We start from the raw sequence: 24031 nt of genomic DNA on the forward strand, positions 1-24031 counted from the left end.
TCGAAATACATTACATTGTTTTAACTTTAATCGCTAATCCACACGCAAGAATTCATTAAGTAATGAATTACTCATTCTTTTTTCTTTTACATTAAATTATTAGTACTGCCATTCACCTAAATCTCTTTTGTGTTGTAGAGTGGTGGCGCCAACAATAAAAATAATTTCTTTGCTTGCAATATGGCAATACCAAATTCACACGACCTCGCTCCTCATTCGTTTTCAGTTTGTCGCTGCGCTATTCTTTGGTTGTGTTAACTTTTGATGAAACAAGTATTAAACCGAACCTAGTTCCGTATTAATAGTTAATTTATTTTTTAAGTTTTTGTTTTGTTACTAGTATTTTAGGGGGAAAACGACACTTCTCAATATAATTAATATAGGACAGGATAGATATCTCGCGACACAATGATAAATAGTGGTATATAAATAATAACCAAAAAGGTACTGTTATTATAACAGTACCTATTTTCTAACTAATTTGTGGCAGCTATACTCAAAGTTAGCGAACTGTTCGTCAATTTCTACCAATAATTGATCAGGTAAGAAACTTTATTTCATTTACTTTACAAGTAATATTTAATTTTTTTATTAAATTTTCGATAATTTTAAGCAGTCGATATGTTGATATATATTAAATACGTTGTATGATGTATACGAAACAAGTGAATTAAATACTGTTTTAGAACGTAGACAGTGGGCATATTATTATAAAATCCACGTATATCCATGGAGAGTGCCTCGGTGTTAAGTTTAGACTTTGACACTAGCTTTGCGTGTGTGCGTGTGCCACTGCGAACGTGTTCAAATATTTATATAATTGTGTCAGTGTGTTGTGTTTGTGTGGCTATGAGTGTGTTAGAAACGATTTCTCTTTTAATTTCGGATTTTAACCAGTTGTTTATAAATTAAACTTACATTAACTTTATGCAATAGATAGATCCAAAATCACAGTTCAACTTCTAAACTGCTGATAATTAAAAGGAATATTTTATTTTATTTAAGTATGGACTGGGGTTATTTCTCTGTCAGCATAACTACTAGTAATAAATATATTAGATTCACAACATACCTTTAATAGTAATATTTTATTTTATAATAAAAAATAAGATGTAAAAAGAAATGAGATCACAAGTAATGTAGTACTTTTGTCCGTTTATTTTTTTATCAACTATCAACCAGGATACATATTTTATTCTTACAATGTTGCCGTCTTAGATTACTGATAAGGCAACAGTCTTATCAAATACACATACACTAGTGTTAGAATATTAATTAATTAAAACTCTGTCAAATTAAGGGATACTTGGGTAGTGTGATGGTAAATTGGTAGGAATATTTGGAATATGTTTTAAGTGAACCTTGATGTTGTAGATCATATGATAGTTTTCTTTTAGGTTTTGTTGTATTCATACAATATTATCTGTTTCCGAATGAAATTAAGAGTATTTCGATGTAGAGGGTAGTTTATTATTTACATGTTCAATCAAGTTTAAACATGTAAATAACAGGTTCATCTTTATAGCTTTTCTTGATGATAATTTGTTGATTTAATTCTTTTTAACTGTTAATTATTGATTGTTCAAAAAAATAATTAGCATAATAAATGAATATAAATTAGTACTCATTTATAAATGAGGTTTAATAATTTCACAACTCTGATTGTTTATATATTACACTACCTTTCGCCGCGACACCGTCCGCGTGGAGTTAAAGAGAACAAAAGTGAGTAGCCCGTGTATTCTTTTAGACGATCCTTTATGTCTATGCCAAATTTCATCGACATCTGTTCAGCCGTTTAGGCTACAAACTCTAGCAAACATCCATCCATCTATCTAAACTCTCCTATTTATCATATTAGTAAGAAGTTAGTTTTATAAATTGTAACAATTTTAAAAACAATTTAAATGGTATCCCGTCTACTTTTCTTAAGAATAAATTTACTCTTTCTAATAATTCATTTACAACTTATTTTGGTAACTTGCTATGTAATTATAAATAAACGTATTATTATTAGGATTTATTACAAGCTAGGTAGATTGTAAATTATTGTTTTAGGGTTAATATTATTTCGTGGGCCGACACAAGGGGCGTAAGTTCACGCGCTCTTTGATCTGTTCAAACAATAGTATCTTGGCATTGTTTTAAATGTTTGTTCAAGCTGTACGACAAAGTCGATTTATAGTCAATCGTTTTAATATGACGCCTGCAAGAAGTCAGACTCATGTTACGCAATGATAATCATTTTTTCTATGTATCCTCTTTATCGTAAATGCTTTGCTGGAAACCGTCGGTTTTCACTGACAACACAACTGCGTAAAAATAATTTGTTATTTCAATTTTGTGGCAGAGAATTACAAAAATGGCAATGTTTTTATACAAGTAACATTACAATGGAACCGCGTTAATTATATTCGCTACTACTCAATAAATAGGCTTTATTCTTATTATATTTAGCTTTATTCGTAGGCGGTCTTAAAGACCTGTTATTATTTTTTTGTAAAAGATATCGAATTTTAATAATGAGACAAAGCTTGGCGTTTCATTATTCACGCAATAATAAACACTAAAATAAAGCTTACAAGATTGCGATTAAACGGATAGTTAATTTGAGGTTAATTGATTAATAAACAATATAAACAAAATCGAGTTGGTCCAAATTAAAAGGAGAGTAATCGATTAAAGAGAAAATCGATAGCAAAACACAATCAAATTGTACCGAATTATTAAAAATATAGTTTACACTGGTGTTTAAATAATTCACACTAGTATTAGAGTACCAGATTTTATCGAAAACAAGATAGAAAAGTTTACATTGTAACATACAGAGATAGTGAAAATAAATATTGTAACACCATTATCTATGCATCTATGAATATTCCACGTGGACGACATAAGAATTATTATTTATTAGGCATTCATTAGTTCTATAATCATTATGCGCTAGATTGTTACCCGATGATCCGAATAAAAACATCCATTTTGTGACGTATTTTATTATCAGTCATTCATTTTTCCACTAGTGAACCGGGAAACAAACTCCTAACTTTGTTATCTAATAATTGTAGTAAAATAAATGAATCGTTTAACCACACAATAAACTAAAAAACAGTATGTTCATACGCGTTGATACAAACACTAATATTATAAAGAGGAAATATTTGTATTTTTGATTTGATTCGCGTAAAGAATATTAAGGTTATTTTAAAAAAATCTTTCTCCATTAGAAAGATAATTTAGCAGTGAGTAACATAGGCTATATTTTTAATTTCACGCGGACGAATTCGCAAGCTAGTTAAGAATATAGTCAAATGAAAGTATGAAAAAAGAATAATTATTTAGAAAGTTCCCTTCATATTCTTATCAGAAGGATACTCTACGCTACGATCCACTTAGGTGGTTTACATATTCTAGGATGTCGAATACATAATTATACCCTTAAGACTATAGCTCCAGCGAATGTTGATTTGTTAGACACTTCTAATAGAAATTGAAAGAATACTTAAAAGTTCTAATGAAATCTGCACTGATAGCTCTTTGTTAGGTCTTCATTCATGTCCTATTATAAGTGTATTTATATGCTTGCTTCAATGGGCTTTGCTATATAAAAATTATAATCAAATAATGATTTGTATGCGTTTTTCATTGAAGTTCATGCTAATCTCATTAAACTTAATTCAAGTTAAATCTTAAGTATGCTTGCAAAAGCGAGAAACTTTTATCAATATGTTTTACATTATGAAAAACTGAGGCTTATGTGATCGATGCGACTGAAATGTTATGTTTTATTCAAAGAGTCTTCTATAAGTTTTGCTTCAATAGTTGGTTTGTGATAGTGGGGAATAAACCAATATTTGATCTTAGCAATATGCGTTTTGTTTATTCTATTTGGTGTTCTATGAATCAAGAGTGTAAAAAAATTGTACCATACAGGTTGAGGTCGAGTGAAGCCGATTCAAGATGGCGGAAGCGCACTCAGCGGTCGCGTTCTCTTTCGCAATTACCCACGACGGATGGGATGTCAACTTTGATCGGGAGGTGCTCTATTTGGTGTGGGAGTCTGGCCTCAGGTCCTGGAAGAAACGATTGGCACGATTCAGGGTATGTAGTTTATGTTTTTTTTTATATTCCAATACACGTAATAGGTTGCATTAAACTAATTCAACTCTTGCTGCTTCGTAAGTAAAAACTATGTTTTGTAATTAGTGGCAGAACAACTATTGTACGATTCGTCGGATCACACAATAAAAAACACTTAAATGAAATTATTAAAGATCATCACACACTACTTTGGATTATAAAAAAACTGTGTGGTTGTTGTGGCAACATTCAATACTAGATTTTGCCCGCGACTCCGTCCGTGTGACTATCCGTTATATCTACCAAATATCATCTAGGTCCATTCAGCAGTTTAGGCTATAAACTCTAACAAACATGGATCCCTACATCCATCTAAACTTTCGCATTTATAATATTAGTAAGATAAGTTTATGGTATACGTAGTTCTCATAGAATTAAATTGCTACGTTCCTACATTAATTTCAATATTGTCGGTAATAATGAGGATATGTTACATTAACCACGACTGAATCTTGGGGGATATTTTGGGTCAAACGTTTGCTGGCAATTTAATTTGCGAGTAACCTATATTCTATGTTCGCACAAACGTATTAACGTACAATCTACACAATCTATACCAAAATGATTTTTTCTAATTTACGAAATAATGTAAATTTTCTGTATTCTTATAAATTATGCGACTCTCCCTAAAGTTTAACATGTACCTTACATCGCGTGACCATTAGATTTGTGCCCGTTAACACTAATAACGAAGGTGGCTCGGCTTAGTTCTTCCTCAATTACTACTACATAGTACTATTTATTATAGGTGTAGCGTTCTAGTCTGGTTACACATCACGTTTCATGTCCAACCAACACGTGACTGACGGTACTATAAATATGCGACTCCTTGACCACTATTCAATACAATTGCCGGTTCCGGTGGGTCCTTTAACGCTTGTTACATTGTTGTGAACATCTTGTGTAGACTTGAGTAAGCGCGTATCAATATTAAGCAGTACTTTTATTACTCATCTAATACGCGTGCACATTTCAATGTGCAGTACTAATCGAGACACTCCACTTCACAAGCCAAAAGCGTTGTTAATCAATAAACTGCTATTGCTTTCATCGATCAAGCTTAAAGGTTCGTCTACTACATATTATATGAACTAAGTAGTTATAAGTAACCATATTATTCCTGGTAAATTATTTTTTATGATTCCTAATGTATTAAGACTTCCATCTAGCGTCTGCCACGCCTATGGCTGAACAAATGGTAATGATAAACATACGTTTTCATAGCAATAGGTAAACAGAGTCGCGTTATTACAAAAATCAATTATAAAGCATTCGCGTGTCGCTACCTTCTATTTTCAGTACTTTTCACATAACTTATTCAAACGGATAATTTTGCTGTGACGTGGTAAGAACTCTGAGGTCTAGCATTGTACGGTGTAGTACTGTTCTGTCTCCGCGAGGTGACGTGCGTTTGAACACTAGCAGTACTGCAGTCTACTGCTCTGCCCGACTGTTCTGTCTTCGTGTGAAACTGGCATTAGAATTTATAATGTATTCAAACCTTAGGAAAAGACTATTGTGAGAAGACATTTATATGCGAGCTTTTGAAAAATTCTGTTCATTCTAAAATCTGACAGTGAGTCTGTGATTCTGGAACAAAAAAGATACTTCGATTGTTAAATATACGTATTGAATTTGAAAATAATCGTAATTTGTTATCGATTACGTTAAAGATTGATGTTAAGTACTATGTTTAGAATGTTGAATTGTTTTGAATCCGAATATGGAAAGTTGAATTTTTACAATTTCAAGGTGATGTTTTTTTATTGTAAATATTATAACTAAAGAAACTTTCTATTTATAACCTTGTCTGTATTTATATTTTTTTACAGAACAGTGTAAGCAATGGCGTGTACCCGGGCCATCTTCAATCCCTCTACGTCTTATGGGCGTTGCTTGTGGCAACACATTTTGGCGGTTTTAATATACCTTTTGGACTAGTACAAAAAGCATTGACCGTTTTGCCCGGGTAATTTTTTATTTATCAATTGTACCCTAATTAATATATTACCAAATGTTTTGGTCTCATTAAGTTTTTGTGTTGCTTTGATATATTACTTAAATGTCGTATTTGTAACAGGATAGTCCAATAAGTAAATATCTTGTTTTTTCATATAGGACATCTACGATGTGGCAAGTCATAGCTTGCTTATTGGCAGCTCTCACAATGTGGTTATCAGTAATATTCCTGATGCGATATCTGCTTAAAGTTTTACTCATGTACAAGGTAATAACGTTATCTATATCACCTTTTACTGAATTCCTACTAATTTTTAACAAACTGACAAAATGTTATAATTTTCTTACTGGTTCCTGAATAGCTCGATCGTTTTTTTAATAGCTTGGTTAACACTTTCCATGCCACTACGATTTTTACGATGCATTTTTCTATACCGCATAGTTTTCATCGGACTTGTTAGACAAGTCGACAGTACTAAACGTGTTAATACGTAATCTTCTCCAAGTTGTTCAAAGGTTACAGTCAGTGAAGCTTAACGATTTCTTAAAACTCACTTTATTTAAAATTTTATGTCTGAAACCAATTTTTAATTTAATATATTAGTATTTATGGTATCTTTATAGGGCTGGATGTATGAATCTCGAGCTCCCGGTGCAAGGATCTCGTTTAAAACAATGCTATGGGTTAGTGTGGTCAAAGTTCTGTCAGGCTGGAATAAACCTAGGCTGTATAGCTTCCAGGGATCCCTGCCGAGACTTCCTTTGCCATCCGTTAAAGATACTATGACAAGGGTGAGCATTCTATACCTACAAATTATAGGACATCTTTAATAACTGAATCTCAGTTTAAGATCAGTGTAAAGTATGTTAATATCTACCTAAATATGAAAAAGTTACATGATATTAGAAAATAAACATTTTTGAATTAAATTGCATTTCATTTCAATAGTTAAACAAAAAATCATTTTATAATTATTAATTATAATTAATTAATAATACATTATTTTATTTCAGTACCTTAATAGTGTGCGTCCGTTATTAGATGATGAAAATTACCAACGAGTTCAGAGACTTTCTAAAGAATTCGAAGAGACAATAGCAGTTAAATTACAGAGATACCTTGTTTTAAAATCATGGTAACGTATTACAGTTTTATATTTATATCATTTTACGTTGAATTATGTTAATTTTTAACTCATGACAAAATAGCCGTCATATACAGAATATAAAAATACTAGCTTTCATCCGCGACTCCGACCGCGTGGAATATAAAAAAGCAAAAGTAAAACTATGTGCTTCTCCAAACTATCCTCTACATCTATGCCTTTCATCGAGATCCATTAAGCAATTTAAGCAACAAACTAACATCCATATAAACTTTCGCATTTATAATATTAGTAAGATATTCCTTTACTATATTCTACAACAATATATTCCAGGTGGTCAAGTAACTATGTTTCTGATTGGTGGGAGGAATATGTGTATTTACGTGGTCGTTCCCCTTTGATGGTTAACTCCAACTTCTATGGAACGGATGCTATATTACTCAGACCAACAACAAACCAGGCAGCGAGAGCCGGAGCTATAATACACTTCTGCCTGCAGTTCAGAAGATTGATAGAAAGACAGGAATTGGAACCGGTAAGTTTGTAATTTTAACTGATTTCCTAAAGGATGTCCTTAATTGTATGTTTTTTTTATTCAACGAAAACAGTTTTACATAATTGTGTTAACACTGCTTGGTGCCTTAACATACAATGTGTATTGCACTGCACAGTTCACGTTATATATAAAGGTTAGTTATAGGTTACAATATAATGTTTAAATAATGGTTTCAATAATAAAATAACAATAGAAATGAAGAAAGAAATATAAATATTTTAATTGAAAAACAAGAGATTAACAAATGCAATATTCTTTTGACTCGGAGCTTCTCCCCTCTAGAGAGTCGCAAACTGCAATACAATTATATAAATTAATTCAAAATGCGATATGACTACGATCCCTTGTCCCCATTTGGTTAACTCAAAAAGACGCGATTTTTCAAATAAACATTTTACTTAGAGCCCCCCCTTGAGAGACTACCTCCCTACATCATCGGTTAGCGACGCTCAATTAAGAGAAGATTGTTTTAACTAAAAAACCGATTACTAATGGGCGGTTTCTGAACTACTTTTATCAATTCGATATTGCTTATGGTTCGATAAATTCATAAAATGAGCTTCCGAACGTAACTTTTCTTTTACTCCATTGAAACTTAGGTTGACTTAACATTGAATCATAAAATAAATGAACAGAAACCCAGCATAAGAGTTGTTTAATAGTTACTAGGATTAACTATTTATTTTAAGCCAAGGCCAAATAAAGATTATTTTAAAACGTAAAATAATAAAGCATGTTTTTATTTATTTATTTGCCAGAGTAACGAGGGTTTGTAGAATTTAATTCCGAAGGTAGATCGTATACACGGTAACGATCCTCCATTGTGCGCGTGCGTATGCCGGAGATAATAAAATAACAATCGCGTAACATTGGGAACACTATATTTAGTTGACCACCATCTTAATTGATAACTTCACAACACATTCTAATCGAATTGCAAACATTTACAGAGGTTAACCAATTGATTTGAAAATAACAAAGAGCATCACTCCACCATTCAAAGACAATTGTCATCAGTCATTTGATCGTGGTCTTGACATTTGTCATGCAATGCACATTCAGCTAGTACTCAAAATTATTAGTTGCCAGTTACTTTAATCGTTCAAAAAGTATTAATAATTTCGCCTTGCTATATCTATTTATATGTTTTTAGATAATGCTTCAAAATATGGTACCGTTGTGCTCTTGGCAGTATGAACGTTTATTCAATACGGTGCGCGTTCCCGGAGTAGAGACGGACAAGTTGGTCCACTATCAGGACTCCACTCACGTCACGGTGTACCACAAGGGACGTTATTTCAAACTCATGGTCTACTCAAGAGGACGACTACTCACACCTGTGGAAATACAACGGTGAGATTACAATCTGTCCATATCTTTTTTTTCTACAAGTATATATCCGTTGGGAAATAAATGATTATTTGTATCAGAATGTCCCATCCTTCCATAGCACACATTACGTTTTGCTTATATCTAACAGTAATACATTTTTAAGAAATGTTTGTGTGTGTATGTATGTGTGTTTATGGGTGTGTGCATGGCTGTGTACCAATATTATAAAGAGTAAAGATTTATGTTTTTGTATATATTAAATAGATTGAAAAAAAAAACTTAAAGCGGGAAAGGGACAAAAACTAGATGCCACAGCAGTAAAGAGGCCAGACTACCATTGTCACTGCAATAGTCATCCAATGGTTCTTTCGTTTTGTAATTGGATTTTGACGTTCGTATGTGATAATGATATCACAAGTTAACTTCCAATCAAAGTGTTCCGCAGCAATGAATTACTCAAAGATTTGTAAACCAATTAAAGACATTTCCCATAATTATTGTATGCAATTAATTTCCTGATATGAATTACGCAACTCGTAGCATAGTTCAAATAGATAAATAAATTGAACAACATTACTAATTGATTCGATTTTATTGGAGTAGCTTATATAAACATGTCTTGTAAAACAAATTCCATTTATGTGATAACGCGAGAAAAATCATTCTAGTACTTAACGATTTTTATAGTGTGATAAAATTAATTTTTAAAGTGCCTTCTTTTACTAACTTTATTGCGCTTTATTGCCATGAATAATCTCAAACAAAAGTCTAACTATAAATTTAAAAAAAAGATACAGACAAATTAAGAAGTTGGTTTAAAATAAGAATGACTAGACTGTCATTAATATACCACGAGATTCTAAATTCTTTACTTCTAAAATCTAACAATACGCTAGGACATAGATTTGAATCTAGATATAAAGATAGCAGCCCCACACGTGTCTAAATTCTATGCTAAAAAATCTACATACAATTTGAATCTCCACAATACATTATACACAAAAAGCTATTGTGTTTTTTTTTTACTCATCAAAAAGGACATCATACTAACCTTCAATGCTTACACGTGTTACAAGTAACTATAGCTTTCCCCTGCCACTCTGTTCGCGAGGAACTTTAAAAAAAAAGCAAAAGTAAGTAGCCTATGTGTTCTTCCAGGCTCTTCTCTACATTTATCAAATTTCATCAAGATCCGTTCAGCCGTTTAGACTACAAACTCTGACAAACATCCATCCATCCATCCAAACTTTCGCATTTATAATATTACTAAGATTATTCAGGCTCCTTAATAAATACCGCAAAATACAGCTTACTTCTTGCTAATACTATAAATGCGAAAGTTTATATGTTTGCATTTTGTAGAACATAGTCTCGGGGAATTCAGGCTACTTAACCATTTGTTTTAGTCGGCGTAAACGCAGCCGCGGTTGACAGTTAGTATTAGAATAATTTTGTGTTTAATCTGATTGAATGTTAATTAATATTATTGAAGCTACAAGATATTTCATTTTGATTAATGACTACATATTTAATCTATTTCCTTGTTCGACAATCTAATCAATTATCACAAATTATTAAGCAAATTATATCTGTTACCTACTGGGTGGTTTCTATTATTATTAACTTTTATAAACTATACATATAAGATTAAATATAAAATAATTAGGATAAAGATTTCGTTTCTTTAGCAAGGCAAAAAAAATTAGCTGCTCAATATTTTCTTGTTACTTCTAACTATTATATTACCAAATACATTTAAGTATAAAAAACTTCAAATACATTTGAATGCATAGTTCATATAATTGTAGAAGAATGAAATCCACGGCTTCTAGCACTTACAATTTTAGCGCTTTTGGGACTTTAAACAGGTTTCCACATTTCTAAGAAACATTGGCTAACTAAATAGCTTAGGTAATGAAAGCTTTCGAAGCTTATAAGTAAACTTATCTGACGTTCTAAAACATCAAGTATTGTGCGAAAAATCAAAGAAATGTGTGTAGAAAACCAAACACTGAGCCATAGTCCATAGTTGACTAGTCTAGTCTCTCCTGATTTGAGTAGGTTTAGTAGGTTTTCAACAGTGGTAGTGCCCGCTTTAACATCTTAGCACGAATGGGCCGGCACGCCCGGTGTAATACCACGACCACACAGAAGACAGGCGTGAAGTGGAAGCAATTCCGTGTTTCGTCTGATGAGTGTGGTGCCAGAGGCCTAATTTGAGTCCCTTTTTCTTTACCGCCCTTTTCTTGAGGAGAGGATGGGAAGGGAAAGTGGATTTAACAGAGGAGGAGATACATAGGTAGGGGAAATATCCTCTTTATGTGCATCTCCTTCTCTGTCGGATAAGGGTAGGCAACGCATTTGCAATTGCGGATGTCTATGGGCAGCGGTCGCTTCGCCATTTTGTCGGATTCAGGTGGCCGCTTGCTCGTTTGTCACCTTTTGTTATAAAAAAAAAAAAAAAGGTTTGAGCCTCTCGGTGGGAACTTCTATGAGTTAACGATATCATTATGTAATGTTCGGTATTGACATATGACGTCATGTAGAACCTAATCATTATCATTTTTTTACATGTGATCAGTCAAATCGAACTAGTCCTCAATGATAAATCGGAGCCTATGATAGGAGAAGAGCGGGTTGCAGCATTAACTGCCGGGGAGAGGTCGCACTGGGCACATATACGACAAACATGGTTCAATAGAGGACACAACCGCACTTCACTACACTGTATTGAAAGGGCCGCATTTAATGTATGCCTTGGTATGTTATCTCTTATGTTATGTTAATAATATATCAATTTTATTTTGTATAATAAAAAAAATTGTACACAACACTTGTTGATGAGAAAACTTGCATATTTTAAGTCAATGAGTGTTAAATGTGTAATTCATATTAAAATTCGATTTCACAGATGATAAAGCGTATGGATACGATGAGAAGGATCCTAGCAAGTTGGATGAATATTGCCGCATACTATTGCACGGCCAGGGACATGATCGTTGGTTCGACAAGTCTTTTAACCTCTGCTTCAGCAAGAATGGCTTTGTAAGTATTGATTTGAGTTTATTCTATTAAGAAAAATCAATGTACTCTATTATTCATCAACCATTAAAGTTAGCTGTAATTTTTGTCTGTTAAAGATATATTTTTCTGACCATAGGTTTTCGTTTGGTTAATATGGATCTACCCAAGCATCTTGAAAATACTGACATAATGTTGTAATTGTTAATAATTATAACGTCATTTATTTTTACAGGTTGGATTCAATGCTGAACACACTTGGTGAGCAAATTATTAAAATATGACACTTCAGAATTTATTATATTCTCAAACATACTTAATATACGCTTTTATATGCACATATTTTTTTTTTTTGATACTCAACGCTGTTCTCCTTTATCATTATAATAAATATTGGTCATACAATAGCGAAATAAATGCACATGAAGTGATGGGATTATTGGTTTTTTATGTTACAATTTTTCTCTAATTTGTTTGCAGGGCGGATGCACCCGTAATGGGTCACCTCTGGGAATATGTTATTTGGTCGGAATTACAGAATGGGTAACTATTAAATCTCTTCTAAAACATTTTTTTTGCCTAACATTTGAACATGTAATATTTCTTCATTTTCATGTTGCCTTAAATATTTTAATAATAAATAAGTTGTAACGCCGCCAGATTCCCTGATTCAATTCAAGATAATTTTTTAGAATACGGTTTACTGAATCATTCCTAATCGTCATCCCAATCTGGCCCCACGTGGGGATAGATGAGAGTAAAAAATGTCATCCGTCCCACCTTTTCCGACGGTTGGAACTTATTTTTTAACGGTTCCATCTGTCACCTCAATGGTGACAGTGGGACAAAAAGGTGGGGCGGATAAAACGTTTTATTCTCACCTGTCCCCACGTGGGGACAGCGCGGGTGTCGGTTGGGAAGAATCCGATATACTTCGTGATTTCCCGTAAATGCCACTCTGAGTGAATTCATTTTCTTTCAGTTATACGGCGGATGGTAACACACATGGTATTATAGAAACAGCTCCGCCGCCACCAATCAGATTGCAATGGGACTTAAACAAAGAAGAATTGATGAAAGGAATCGACATATCTTACAACATTGCCCAGAATTTACTCAATGATGTCGACTTACGTATATTAACTTACACCCAATACGGAAAAGGTGAGATAAAAAATCAATTAAATTGAAATACAATAATACTTTAATCTATCTAAACAATAAATTAAACAAAGATAAAGGGTGAGTGGGAAGGAAGATCTTTTTCTGTTCTTTTCTCTGTTTAATTACTACAGTCACTACTCAAAATCGGCTTAGCCGTTTAGGCCAGGTCATAATAAACTTAAGTAAACGTGCAAAATAAACTTTGAATTATGTTATTTCTAGGTTTCATGAAGAGTTGTCGCGTGTCTCCGGACGCGTTCATACAATTACTATTGCAGCTCTCATACTATAGGGATGCGGGTCGTTTCTGTCTCACATATGAAGCATCAATGACACGCTTGTTCCGCGAAGGACGGACAGAGACGGTGCGATCCTGTACCGTTGAGAGCACCGCCTGGGTCCGAGCTATGGAAGACCCTAATGCAACCGTAAGATATAAATATGAAAGTTTATATGGATGGATGTTAGAGTTTGTAAACTACTGAACTCGATGAAATTTGGCGTAGACAGAACATATAGGCTACTTACTTGTTTGTATTTAATTCCGCGTGCACAGAGTCGCGAACAATTGCTAGTATTTTCATAAATCTTAATGACCAACGTTAAAATGAGCCGTTAAAACTCAGAGTTCTGAAAGTTTTATCTGAACTGTCAAACTGTGTAGGAACAAATTGAACTGTTAGTAAAACTTTTTTGTATAAGTATAACTAAATTATTATAACTAACTAGCTCCTTGTTAATTTAAAAAGGGACTCTAGTTGATTATTTAATGTGAATTTTCAAGGAAAAGCGTAGATGGAGTGCGCGAGAATGCGGAATAGATTTGAAAATTAGCTTTTGCTCTCGACTTTATCTGAGCGGAATTTTAAAAGTAATAAATACGGCTCATTGAAATCTTTGATAAAGTAGCTTTCTAATGGCGAATGTATTTTCGTAATTTGTCTAAAAGTTACATACAATAGTTACCTCTTTATAATATACGTACGAAGTAAAGACGTAGTAATATTAATTTTGTATTACTTTATACATATTTTCAGGTTGAAGAACGTATGCAGTTGTTTGTGAAGGCGAGCAAACGTCATCAACTGGGTTACCAAGATGCAATGGCTGGTAGAGGCATTGACCGTCACCTTTTCTGCCTTTACGTCGTCTCCAAATACTTGGAACTAGAATCGCCTTTCCTTCAAGAGGTCTTCAATGAACCGTGGCGATTGTCCACCAGTCAAACGCCACACGGTAAATAACTAATTGTATCAACTAACAGTGTTTACCGTTGGACCCAATAGTTTAACGGGAAACATCCCAAATACCACACGGAAAATAAATGATTTTCTCGACTAAGGTTGTATCTCGTTGGCCTACATATGTGTTCTTCCAGACTATCCTCAACATTTATGCCAAATTTCATCGAAATCTGTTAAGCCGTTCAAGCTACAAACTCTAACAAACATCCATCTAAACTTTCGCATTTATAATATTAGTATGAAGTATGATTAATTTTATATTATATTAAAATTATTAAGATTTTATATATATTTCCAGGTCAAACGAGCATGTTGGATATGAAGAAGTATCCGAAATGTGTGAGCGCCGGCGGGGGCTTTGGTCCTGTTGCGGATGACGGCTACGGCGTTTCATACATCATTGTTGGTGAAGATACTATCTTCTTCCACGTGTCCAGCAAGAAAAGTTGCCCAATCACGGTAAATATTAATTAAAAATAAATACCAAACGACTGAATAATAAAATAAATATAAATATAGCTGTTATTCGCTACTTTGTCCCCATGAAAACCATTACTAATTAACATTAAAGAATTTTTAAAATCGGCCCAGTAGCTTTTGATTTATTTTAATACATACAAAAATACAAAAACACAAATCTTTTCCCTATATAATATTACTATAGATGGTGGTAAAACCACGCATACTCAAAAGTCCATTAAAATGTTAACTTTTGTCAATAGACACTCAGTTCTGACAGTTTTAACTGAAGAGTCGAATTGTTCATTTAAAATTGTGTAAGTGGAATTTGTTCAGACTGTTAAACTTTAACTGATCAATTTAATGTTCAGTAAAATTAAGCATATAATATTGTCTAAAGCGATATATATAAGGCCCAGTACAATCAATTTAAATTGAACGTCTGTACGGCTTTATTCTCGTTCTAGTTTTCGACCCTAAGGACCTGTCCCACCACTGGCTGATAGAGGCTCAGATAGCTTAAAAATTACGTCACTGTCAGATAAGGGAACAAAATCCGATATTTCCATCACATATTTTACATGTTGGATTGTTATCACTTTAAAATTTGGTGGGACAGGCCCTTGATCCCATAAAATCATTATAAATACGGATAACATTATCTGATGATTGTTTTCTCTTAAAACTTAAATCTTAAAATGTTATATTTCCACTTTAGTTTAGGAGTTCAATTATTTTAGTAATTAACAATTGCTTTATCTTTCAGAGCTCAAGCAACTTTGTGAAACAAGTAGAAAGATCGCTAAAAGATATAAAGGAGCTGTTCACCGATTTTAAGAAACTTAAGCATCACGAATAGTATCACAAATAGTGAATCTCCATTGTTATAATACATGTTTAACGACAATATTGCTATCCTTGTTACTCACTCTAACAAATGTTCGTAAACATGTTAATACAATTGATATTCACGGAAACGTCGCATACGCTTTAGCATAGATAATGCAATTTTTTTCTTGTTGTTGTAATTTTTAGTTTATGAAACTTTTTTTAGAATCTAAGCTTTGAATTCGATCACTAATTATATCCATCTATTATTTTTTTTACACTATGTAGTATATAGCTATCCTATTAACAATTTTTACAAGAATAATTGTACGAAAATATTTTCTTATTCTTTAAGCTGAGATACTATTTTATTGTACTTCACAGCTTAATTAACAATTAACACTTGAATTTCCTCATATAAGTAATAACTTAGATGTTTAAGTACAGTGTAACTTTATAAGGAATTTCAACTTAACAATCTTTTAAAAATCTTCAACTGTTCCAAAACTACGTTATAATACTTATATAAAGAGTTTTAAATAATTGAAAAACATTGACACAATATAACCTGAATTTTCAATTCTATCCTGTTTATAACTAAACTCATTGGAACAAATTACGCCATAATAGGAATATTTTTAACTTCCTTCATTTTTTTATCGAGATTGCACTCTACCAATAACTAAGAATACTATATGGTTAAATTTCATATATAGAAAAACAATATGTTATTTTTAGATTAAATTTTTATACCTTCTTATATTTTTAACATTTTATATGGCAAAATTAATTTACAATATCAAAACTAATATTTATTATGCAAAAATGCTAAATAAAATACTAACATCGTTTATTTGAATTGTTTTGAAATGTATTTTAATTGGTTAAATAGTTTTTTATAGAATAATTTGTCCAATTTAAAAATGATGACTAGATTTATATTCTAGAAAAGTACAATTTAAATCACAATCACAAATGTTTTATGTATAATTATGTACGTTATTTGCAATCACTATTTAATGATCCAACAATGCTCTTATTGAGTTTATTTTACCTTAGAAAAAGTAGCTTTTATTATACACTTCTATCAGTATTTCCCAAACTTGACCCTTGAATAAAAATAACAGCAAATTTACCATTTAGATAAATTTACAAACCTTTATAAAATACAAATATATTTTGAATTAAATATTATTACATATCAATAAAGTATAATGTTAAGTGCTAAGTACATATTTAACTAACTTTATTAGTAGATGATTATCAACTTATACAATTTTGTAACCACTTTTTTAACTAAGTCCACTTCTAGGCAATTTGGGAAACACAGATTAACGCAATCATCACATTCGTTTTTAGATATAATTTGTTACGCGCGATTTTAAAACGCATTTGTAAGGTAATCATCTTATCGTTTACAATGCAAATAAATAAATAATTGTTCAAAAATGTTGACTTTTAATTCCTAACCTATCAATAAGGATTTTTCGTAGTTTGTCTATTTAGGTTGATTAGTTTGTTAAGGAACGAATAATATGTAGGTAAGTGCTGCACTTAATAGACAGGTACCATAGTGCCGAATATAAGCCAAGCGCTGTGCGATCTTTGAACTATGAATAATCGGTTTAAAGTTAAGAAAATATTGAATTAAAATTATTATTTACTATTAATTAATTTATGGGATAGTACGAGTAGTGAAAGTGATGACAATAACATTAACGAATTTCAATTGGATTATGCAAGACCGTAAATATCTAATAACTCGATATATAATCGAATGAAATGACGGTGTTTTTTTTGATCCATAAGATATAAATATTAATCTATCAATTTCAACTTCCTGGAACGTTAAAAATAAAAATCGAAAAAGTTCATACCCGATTTTACTTAACCCATCCTTACTTTTAATCTAATCATCTCGACCTCTATTAAAGGACAGGCTAAAAACTATGATATTTGTGGCTATTTCATTTTCGCCATTTTGGCGCTGATGGTTGCGGTTGTAATAATGTAATTATGTTAGATTTAACATCAAAACGCACGTTTAAATTGGAACGAAACAAAAGCTGTCGTTTATCAATAATCGCCTACCTAATAACATATCAAACCGTTTTTGTTTGAAAAAAATGTGTAAATGAATAAAAGGCATATATCTTGCAACACTATTTTAGTCAATCTGGTCTGATCTTGTCAAACAAATTCTGTTATTTATTGGCGGTTATCGAGAACGACAAACGCTTCTTGAGACATATGTTGCATTTAAAATTAAAGTGTAAGAGTGGCTCTTTCAGTGTTAATTTTTACTAAACGTGTTTAAATTTATTATGTTATACGAAGATATGTTGCACATTTTGAAAGAAATTTTGCACAAATTGGGGGTTTTATCTATCGTTACCCTCCTTTTAAGTTGTTTAATGTTTTGGAGCAGCGGATTCCTTGCCGCACTCGGTGTCTTCTTAACTGGCCTCTCGGGTAAGTAACTTATTACAATAGCATAATAATATTAATCAAACTTATTTTCAATTATTGCTGTTATCAATGTCCAACAAATAGTTTTAATGTAACAGGAATATTTAATATAACATTGTAATTAAATAACTCGTCACTCGACAAATAGGTACCAACATAAGCTTGTATTTTATGCTGTCTCTTTATGAGACACAATTAAAAATCGAGGATGAGGAAAATAACTATGTAGTAATTAAAAATTTCAATTATTGTTTAAATGTTATATTAAGCAAATGCATATCATATTTTTTTTATGTTATGTTCTCTTATGTTTTCCCTTATGATAATGGTAAGGTTAAAGATTGACAATAACCTTTACACGCAAATCAAATTCATCCTATATTTCCGTTTGTACCCTTCATACATATTATTTCAATTGCAATTGCAACTGGCTGAGCAAGACCGAGGCCCCTATCTTGTTAAAATTCATAATGTAAATACAAACCACATGGAGTAAACCATTTTTCATGGTCTGATGTGGATAGTTGAAAAAAAAAAGAGTTTTCCATGCTTCTAGTAATTTCTTATAACCATTTTGTACTTAAAATAAATAATCAATTACATATTAAGATTATCTTTTATATGGAATCACTGAATATACAGGTTGATCTTAACGTTCGGATCACAAGACTTGTGTCCCAACCCAATACACAAATTGTGTATTAGAGGGGTAACGGCAGGTCACACCCTAGTTTATTGTTTCTTTCACCATCAGTGTCCCTTGATTGTGTAGACACATACTCATAGCTGAACATGAGCAGTCAAACAATTGAAATCTGATTATTATCAGCTATTGCTAATTTTTAGTATCACCAGCTCACTATATATCCCCACTGAGGGTCCTGGAGCCTACCCAAAGTAAGGGGTGACTAGGCAATAGTCACCATGCTAGCCCAGTGTGGGTTGGTTGACTTCACTTCTTTGAATTTCTTAGCTGATATATGCAGATTACATCACAATGTTTTCCTTCACCGTAAGAACATCTTTAAAATATGAAATTCAAAAATCACATTGGTATATGGCAGCATTCAAACTCAGGACCTGTAGATTACAAGTCAAGTGCTCAAAAGCCTGAGCCACCGACGCTCTTAGTGTGCAGATGAGAAAATAGAAACCTAAACTTAAGTAGATGCTTGCATAGCAGGCAAGTGGTGCATTAGATTAGAAAATATCAATATGTACTTTCTTTTTTTGACTCCTTCAACTAGCCCTTGTCCTTTTGGAGAGTCAGCATAGTATGTGCTGCTCTTCCATGTCAGTATATGTAAATATGTGTTTGTAGGGGGGGGTAACACGTCATAAACCGACAAACTCCAGATTCAGACTGCCCCAATTCTTATTATCTACCCACAACACATATTTGGATGTTATAGATATATCGCGATCCATCCATACATTCTCCGGTCTACCCCTACTTTTGTAGTTGTCTATTGTAGCTGTTAAATATAAAATTAATAAAAAATACTACCATAATATAACACATTCCCCTATTTTATTTTGTGTAACTTTTATTTATAGTTAGACAATAGGTTCAAATAACACAAAGGATTACTTCATGGAAAAAGCATGCATGGTTGCAGTGTTAAATTACAGATTGCAATGTTATAGAAATATTTGCTGACTTGGAATGTAATATGATAAAACTATCCTTTTATGTATTGTACCTGGAAACAATTGTGTAAATTGGACATTCAATGAATAAGAGTAATACATTATGATGATGCTATATTGTATTCAATAGAGTATAACAAAAAAGATGATATTTCTTCTTGCTGTGAGTTGCCATCCTTAATCCGAATCTTCATAACTTTTGATTCCTTTTAAGAAAAGAGTAGGAAAAGCAAGATCTTTAATATAGAGTGGCAAACACGCTTGTTTGCCCGCTGGCAGCCACTTAAATTCGCCTAAAAGGCAAAGTGACCACTGCCATAGACATTCGCAATTACAGATACATTGCCGACCCTTAATTGACGGCAGCAGAGACATAAAGAGGATATTTCCCCTAACTATGCCTCTCCTCTACAATCAAATCCGCTTTCCCTTCCATTCTTTTCATTCTGCAAAAGGATTGGAAGAGAAAGGGATAAAAATTAGGCCTTCGGAACACATACTCATAAGACGAAACTCAGAATTACTTCTACTTCACGCCTGTCTTCTGTGTGATTGTGGTATTTCATTGATGATGTCAAAGAGTGATCTACCACTGTTGATGACTAAAATTTGGCCTACACACACTTATTCTGTGTGGGAATGCTATTCCAGGATGTTTCATTGTACAACAATTTTTATAACAGTCTCTGTCCCATATGTGTGTTGTTTGCATCAAAAGGATACTCTTTAAATTACTATGCAAAATCCATATGCAACAGAACACTGAATGTATGAGAATTAGTTAACATATTTTGAAAAAGGTCTATATAGAAACCATACGCAATGCTAATGCAATATTTTTTTGCAGTGATTCTGTATATTGGACAAGATCTTTTCCTGTACTACCCCAGAATGCCTCCGGACTCCAGGCAATTTGTTTTACAACCTAGTAATTTCCAATTGCCTTATGAAAGCTTAAAAATAAAAAATAAAGCCGGTGTTAAAATTCACATGTTTCTGATTAAACAAGAAACAAACTGCAATCATATTCCGACGATGGTATTTTTTCATGGAAATGCCGGCAATATGGGTCAACGGTATGGTTTTTAACTTTACATATCAAGATTTTTACTATTACGTTTAATATCTGCATCGCCGAAATTTTTGATATCCCTCCAGATGTTGGGAATAAAAAGTAAGTTAATCATTGATTTTTTTGACAAAATGTCATTAATTTGCAATTTGAACTTTACAGGTTACCAAATGCTTCCGAATTGTATCACAAATTGAATATCAACATATTGTTAGTAGAATATAGAGGTTATGGTCTGTCTGAAGGATCCCCATCTGAAAAAGGTCTCTACGAGGATGCACAGGCTGCTTTTGATTACATAATAGAAAGATCTGATATAGACAAGAAAAAGATCATAGTGTTTGGCAGATCATTGGGTGAGTATTTATATAATACGAGCTTTCGCCCGCGACTCCGTCCGCGTGGAATTATAAAAAAAATAAAAGTGAGTAGCCTATGTGTTCTTCCAGACTATCCTTTACGTCTATGCCAAATTTCATAGAGATCCGTTCAGCCGTTTAGGCTACAAACTCTAACAAACATCCATCCATCTAAACTTTCGCATTTATAATACTAGTAAGAGAGGTTTTAATATTTATTCAAACGTTTTTTTTATAGGTTCATTTCAAACAATGCAATTAAGTAAATAGAGAAACGTCATATTCCATGCATTACGCTAATTATTTTTTTCATCTATTTTGTGTAAATTATCAGCTTGTAAGACGAATATATCCAAACATACATAATGTACTTTAAAGTGATTGAATGAAATCTTCTAGGTGGCGCTGTAGCTATAGATCTAGCCTCCAGATTCAAGTACAGAAACAAGATTTGGGCTCTTATTGTAGAGAATACTTTTACAAGCATTCCGGATATGGCCAAGCTGCTTATGCCATGGAGAATTTTAAATTGGCTGCCCTATTTATTTCACAAAAATAAGGTAAAATTATACATTTGATATTAAGTGAAATGCATATAATGTGTTGCAGAGTTGTTGCTTTTGAATGGTTGGGAACAGTAAAGGAATCTTGGAACTAATTTCACCTCCATCAAATAAATGTGAAAACCTAACTATCGCGGTATTAAAAGAAACAAAGTATATAATCTATTCCAGACTTTGCTCTTCATTTATGTCAAATTTCATGGAAATCTGTTCAGCTGTTTAGGTGGTAAACTCTAACAAACATCCATGCATCTAAACTTTCACATTTATAATGTTATAGTTAGAAGTAAGATGTCAACTGTATTCATTGGTTTTTATGCAATACTCATGAATAAATACACCAGTAATGAGGGAGAGCATTAAGTTTTATTTTTGTTTACTTGAATTTGTAGTAAATATTTTTTCCAGTATATGTCTTTGAGGAAAATGGGCCATGTTGTGGCACCGACGTTAGTAATTTGTGGTACCCAGGACGACTTAGTTCCACCAACAATGTCTACTGATTTGTACACAAGGTGCGGAGCTGTTTGTAAGAAGATAGTTTTAATTACCGGAGGTGGTCACAACGATACCTGGGTTTGCAGAGATTATTACAGCACATTACAACAATTTCTAATAACCGTTCCAGCCCTACCGGACCAAGTAAGTCCTTACATAGATGAAAATAATGAAGTTCCCTCCCAAAGTGAGCCTACAATACAAATAGTATAAATTTATATACTTGTACAGTAATGCAGATGTTATCAAATAGTTTTCAAATTGTATATAAACCTTTATGAAAATTTAGTACAAAAACGTGATATTTTAGCTAAACCTATACATGTTTATATCAGAGTTTTATTCATATTTTTTGAGTACAATAAAATTGCTCTGTTTTATAATGTAAATAACTTTTGAATTCCATTAGTGTCTAATTTTATTCTGTATGTACGAGTTAAGGTTATGTTATAATTCTTACTTTGTTTGGGCCCTGTATAATGCTTCAAGATCACACACCAAGCATCATGCTTGCGCAGCAGAAGCGATGGAATCGAACATCCATCTGTTGGCCTTAACATAATTATAATATTCATCATCATCACCCCTACCTTATCCTACTCCAGTAGGGGCGGCGCACCGGATTTTCGTCCTTCAAAGCACTCTTATCATCCGTCATCTTAGTCATCACTCCCTTCTTGATCATGTCATCTTTCACGCAATTAGAGATGGGCAGAGGGAAAAAACCCAACAGGAATAAACCCGGGTTTTTTCCCATTTTTGAAAAAACCGGGTGTTTATGCGGGAAAAACCCAATCGACGGGTATTTTCATTATTCATCGTAATTATCAAAATCTTGAAAAAATTACCTTTTTTTTACTTGTAGTACAAGTGCAGTGAAAAATAGGAACTGTATAGTATACAGTATAGATAGAAAAATAAGCAATAATAGGTATAGAGGGTTATTGCTGATTGGACGTATTCCTGTTAGGAGGTAATAGAGGGGATCATTTTTACCCCTATATGCATTATACAAAAGTTAATCGTTTTCGAGTAATCCTTATTATTCGATTTTTCAAAATAAACGGAAAACGCAACTTCAAAAATTTATTTAAAAAAAAACTGTTAATGATAACTAAATGCTTTAAAAACATGAAAAATCTTCATGGAACTTGGTAAAAACATGCCGGTTTTTTAAGCTCTCCAAAAATGCATAATAACTAGGAACTTGCTCCAAACACACTGAAATATACACATGATTTCAAAGGAATCAAGCGGTATTTGTAGTCGAACGGTTGGTTTTGAAAACGACTAATAAACCAAAAATACATTTTTTTCAAAAATCGAAATATCAAGATTACTCAAAAATGGTTAACTTTTGTATAATGCATATAGGGGTCAAAATTATCACAAATGATCTCGTCTATTACCTCTTATTTTTTATTTTTTTGCCTGAGCGGAATGCCTTACGCATACTCCGTACCTCGGGGCAGGCACGAGAGTTATTTGGAACTCCCCATAATGGGGCATACCCACTAAACCTCTCTGTTCCCTGCTGGCCTTTGTGTGGGGCGCCACGGGATCGCTATGGATTGCTACCGCGACCGCCCCGAGAAGGGGCCAGTAAATTGA

General features: G+C 32.7%; 2 protein-coding genes across 2 annotated transcripts; both read left to right on the forward strand.

The window, feature by feature from the left end:
- The first annotated feature begins 209 nt into the window (after positions 1-209).
- LOC106110098 (carnitine O-palmitoyltransferase 1, liver isoform) lies at positions 210-16121 on the forward strand. The gene is made up of 17 exons (XM_013291810.1): positions 210-542; positions 3934-4101; positions 5973-6109; positions 6259-6367; positions 6724-6891; positions 7114-7235; positions 7539-7740; positions 8915-9114; positions 11675-11853; positions 12005-12138; positions 12350-12375; positions 12595-12657; positions 13097-13278; positions 13501-13706; positions 14316-14514; positions 14821-14981; positions 15748-16121. Exons 2-17 carry the CDS (start codon positions 3961-3963, stop codon positions 15838-15840), a joined length of 2322 nt encoding a protein of 773 aa, XP_013147264.1. The 5' UTR covers positions 210-542; positions 3934-3960; the 3' UTR covers positions 15841-16121.
- A 1791-nt stretch (positions 16122-17912) lies between these two features.
- On the forward strand, positions 17913-24025 carry LOC106110104 (alpha/beta hydrolase domain-containing protein 13). Its single transcript, XM_013291817.1, has 5 exons — positions 17913-18281; positions 20776-21004; positions 21163-21356; positions 21759-21919; positions 22331-24025. Exons 1-5 carry the CDS (start codon positions 18134-18136, stop codon positions 22631-22633), a joined length of 1035 nt encoding a protein of 344 aa, XP_013147271.1. The 5' UTR covers positions 17913-18133; the 3' UTR covers positions 22634-24025.
- Positions 24026-24031: the final 6 nt, after the last annotated feature.

This window comes from Papilio polytes, unplaced genomic scaffold, assembly GCF_000836215.1.
Source record: "Papilio polytes unplaced genomic scaffold, Ppol_1.0 DF820889.1, whole genome shotgun sequence".
In the NCBI taxonomy this organism is placed as follows: domain Eukaryota; kingdom Metazoa; phylum Arthropoda; class Insecta; order Lepidoptera; family Papilionidae; genus Papilio; species Papilio polytes.

Coding starts and splice junctions, on each gene's coding strand:
- LOC106110098 (XM_013291810.1), top strand. CDS start 3,961: ATGGCGGAAGCGCACTCAGCGGTCGCGTTCTCTTTCGCAATTACCCAC. Junction 9,115..11,674: donor ACACCTGTGGAAATACAACG/GTGAGATTACAA, acceptor ACATGTGATCAG/TCAAATCGAACTAGTCCTCA. Junction 12,139..12,349: donor GCTTCAGCAAGAATGGCTTT/GTAAGTATTGAT, acceptor TTATTTTTACAG/GTTGGATTCAATGCTGAACA.
- LOC106110104 (XM_013291817.1), top strand. CDS start 18,134: ATGTTATACGAAGATATGTTGCACATTTTGAAAGAAATTTTGCACAAA. Junction 18,282..20,775: donor CTTCTTAACTGGCCTCTCGG/GTAAGTAACTTA, acceptor ATTTTTTTGCAG/TGATTCTGTATATTGGACAA. Junction 21,357..21,758: donor AGTGTTTGGCAGATCATTGG/GTGAGTATTTAT, acceptor GAAATCTTCTAG/GTGGCGCTGTAGCTATAGAT.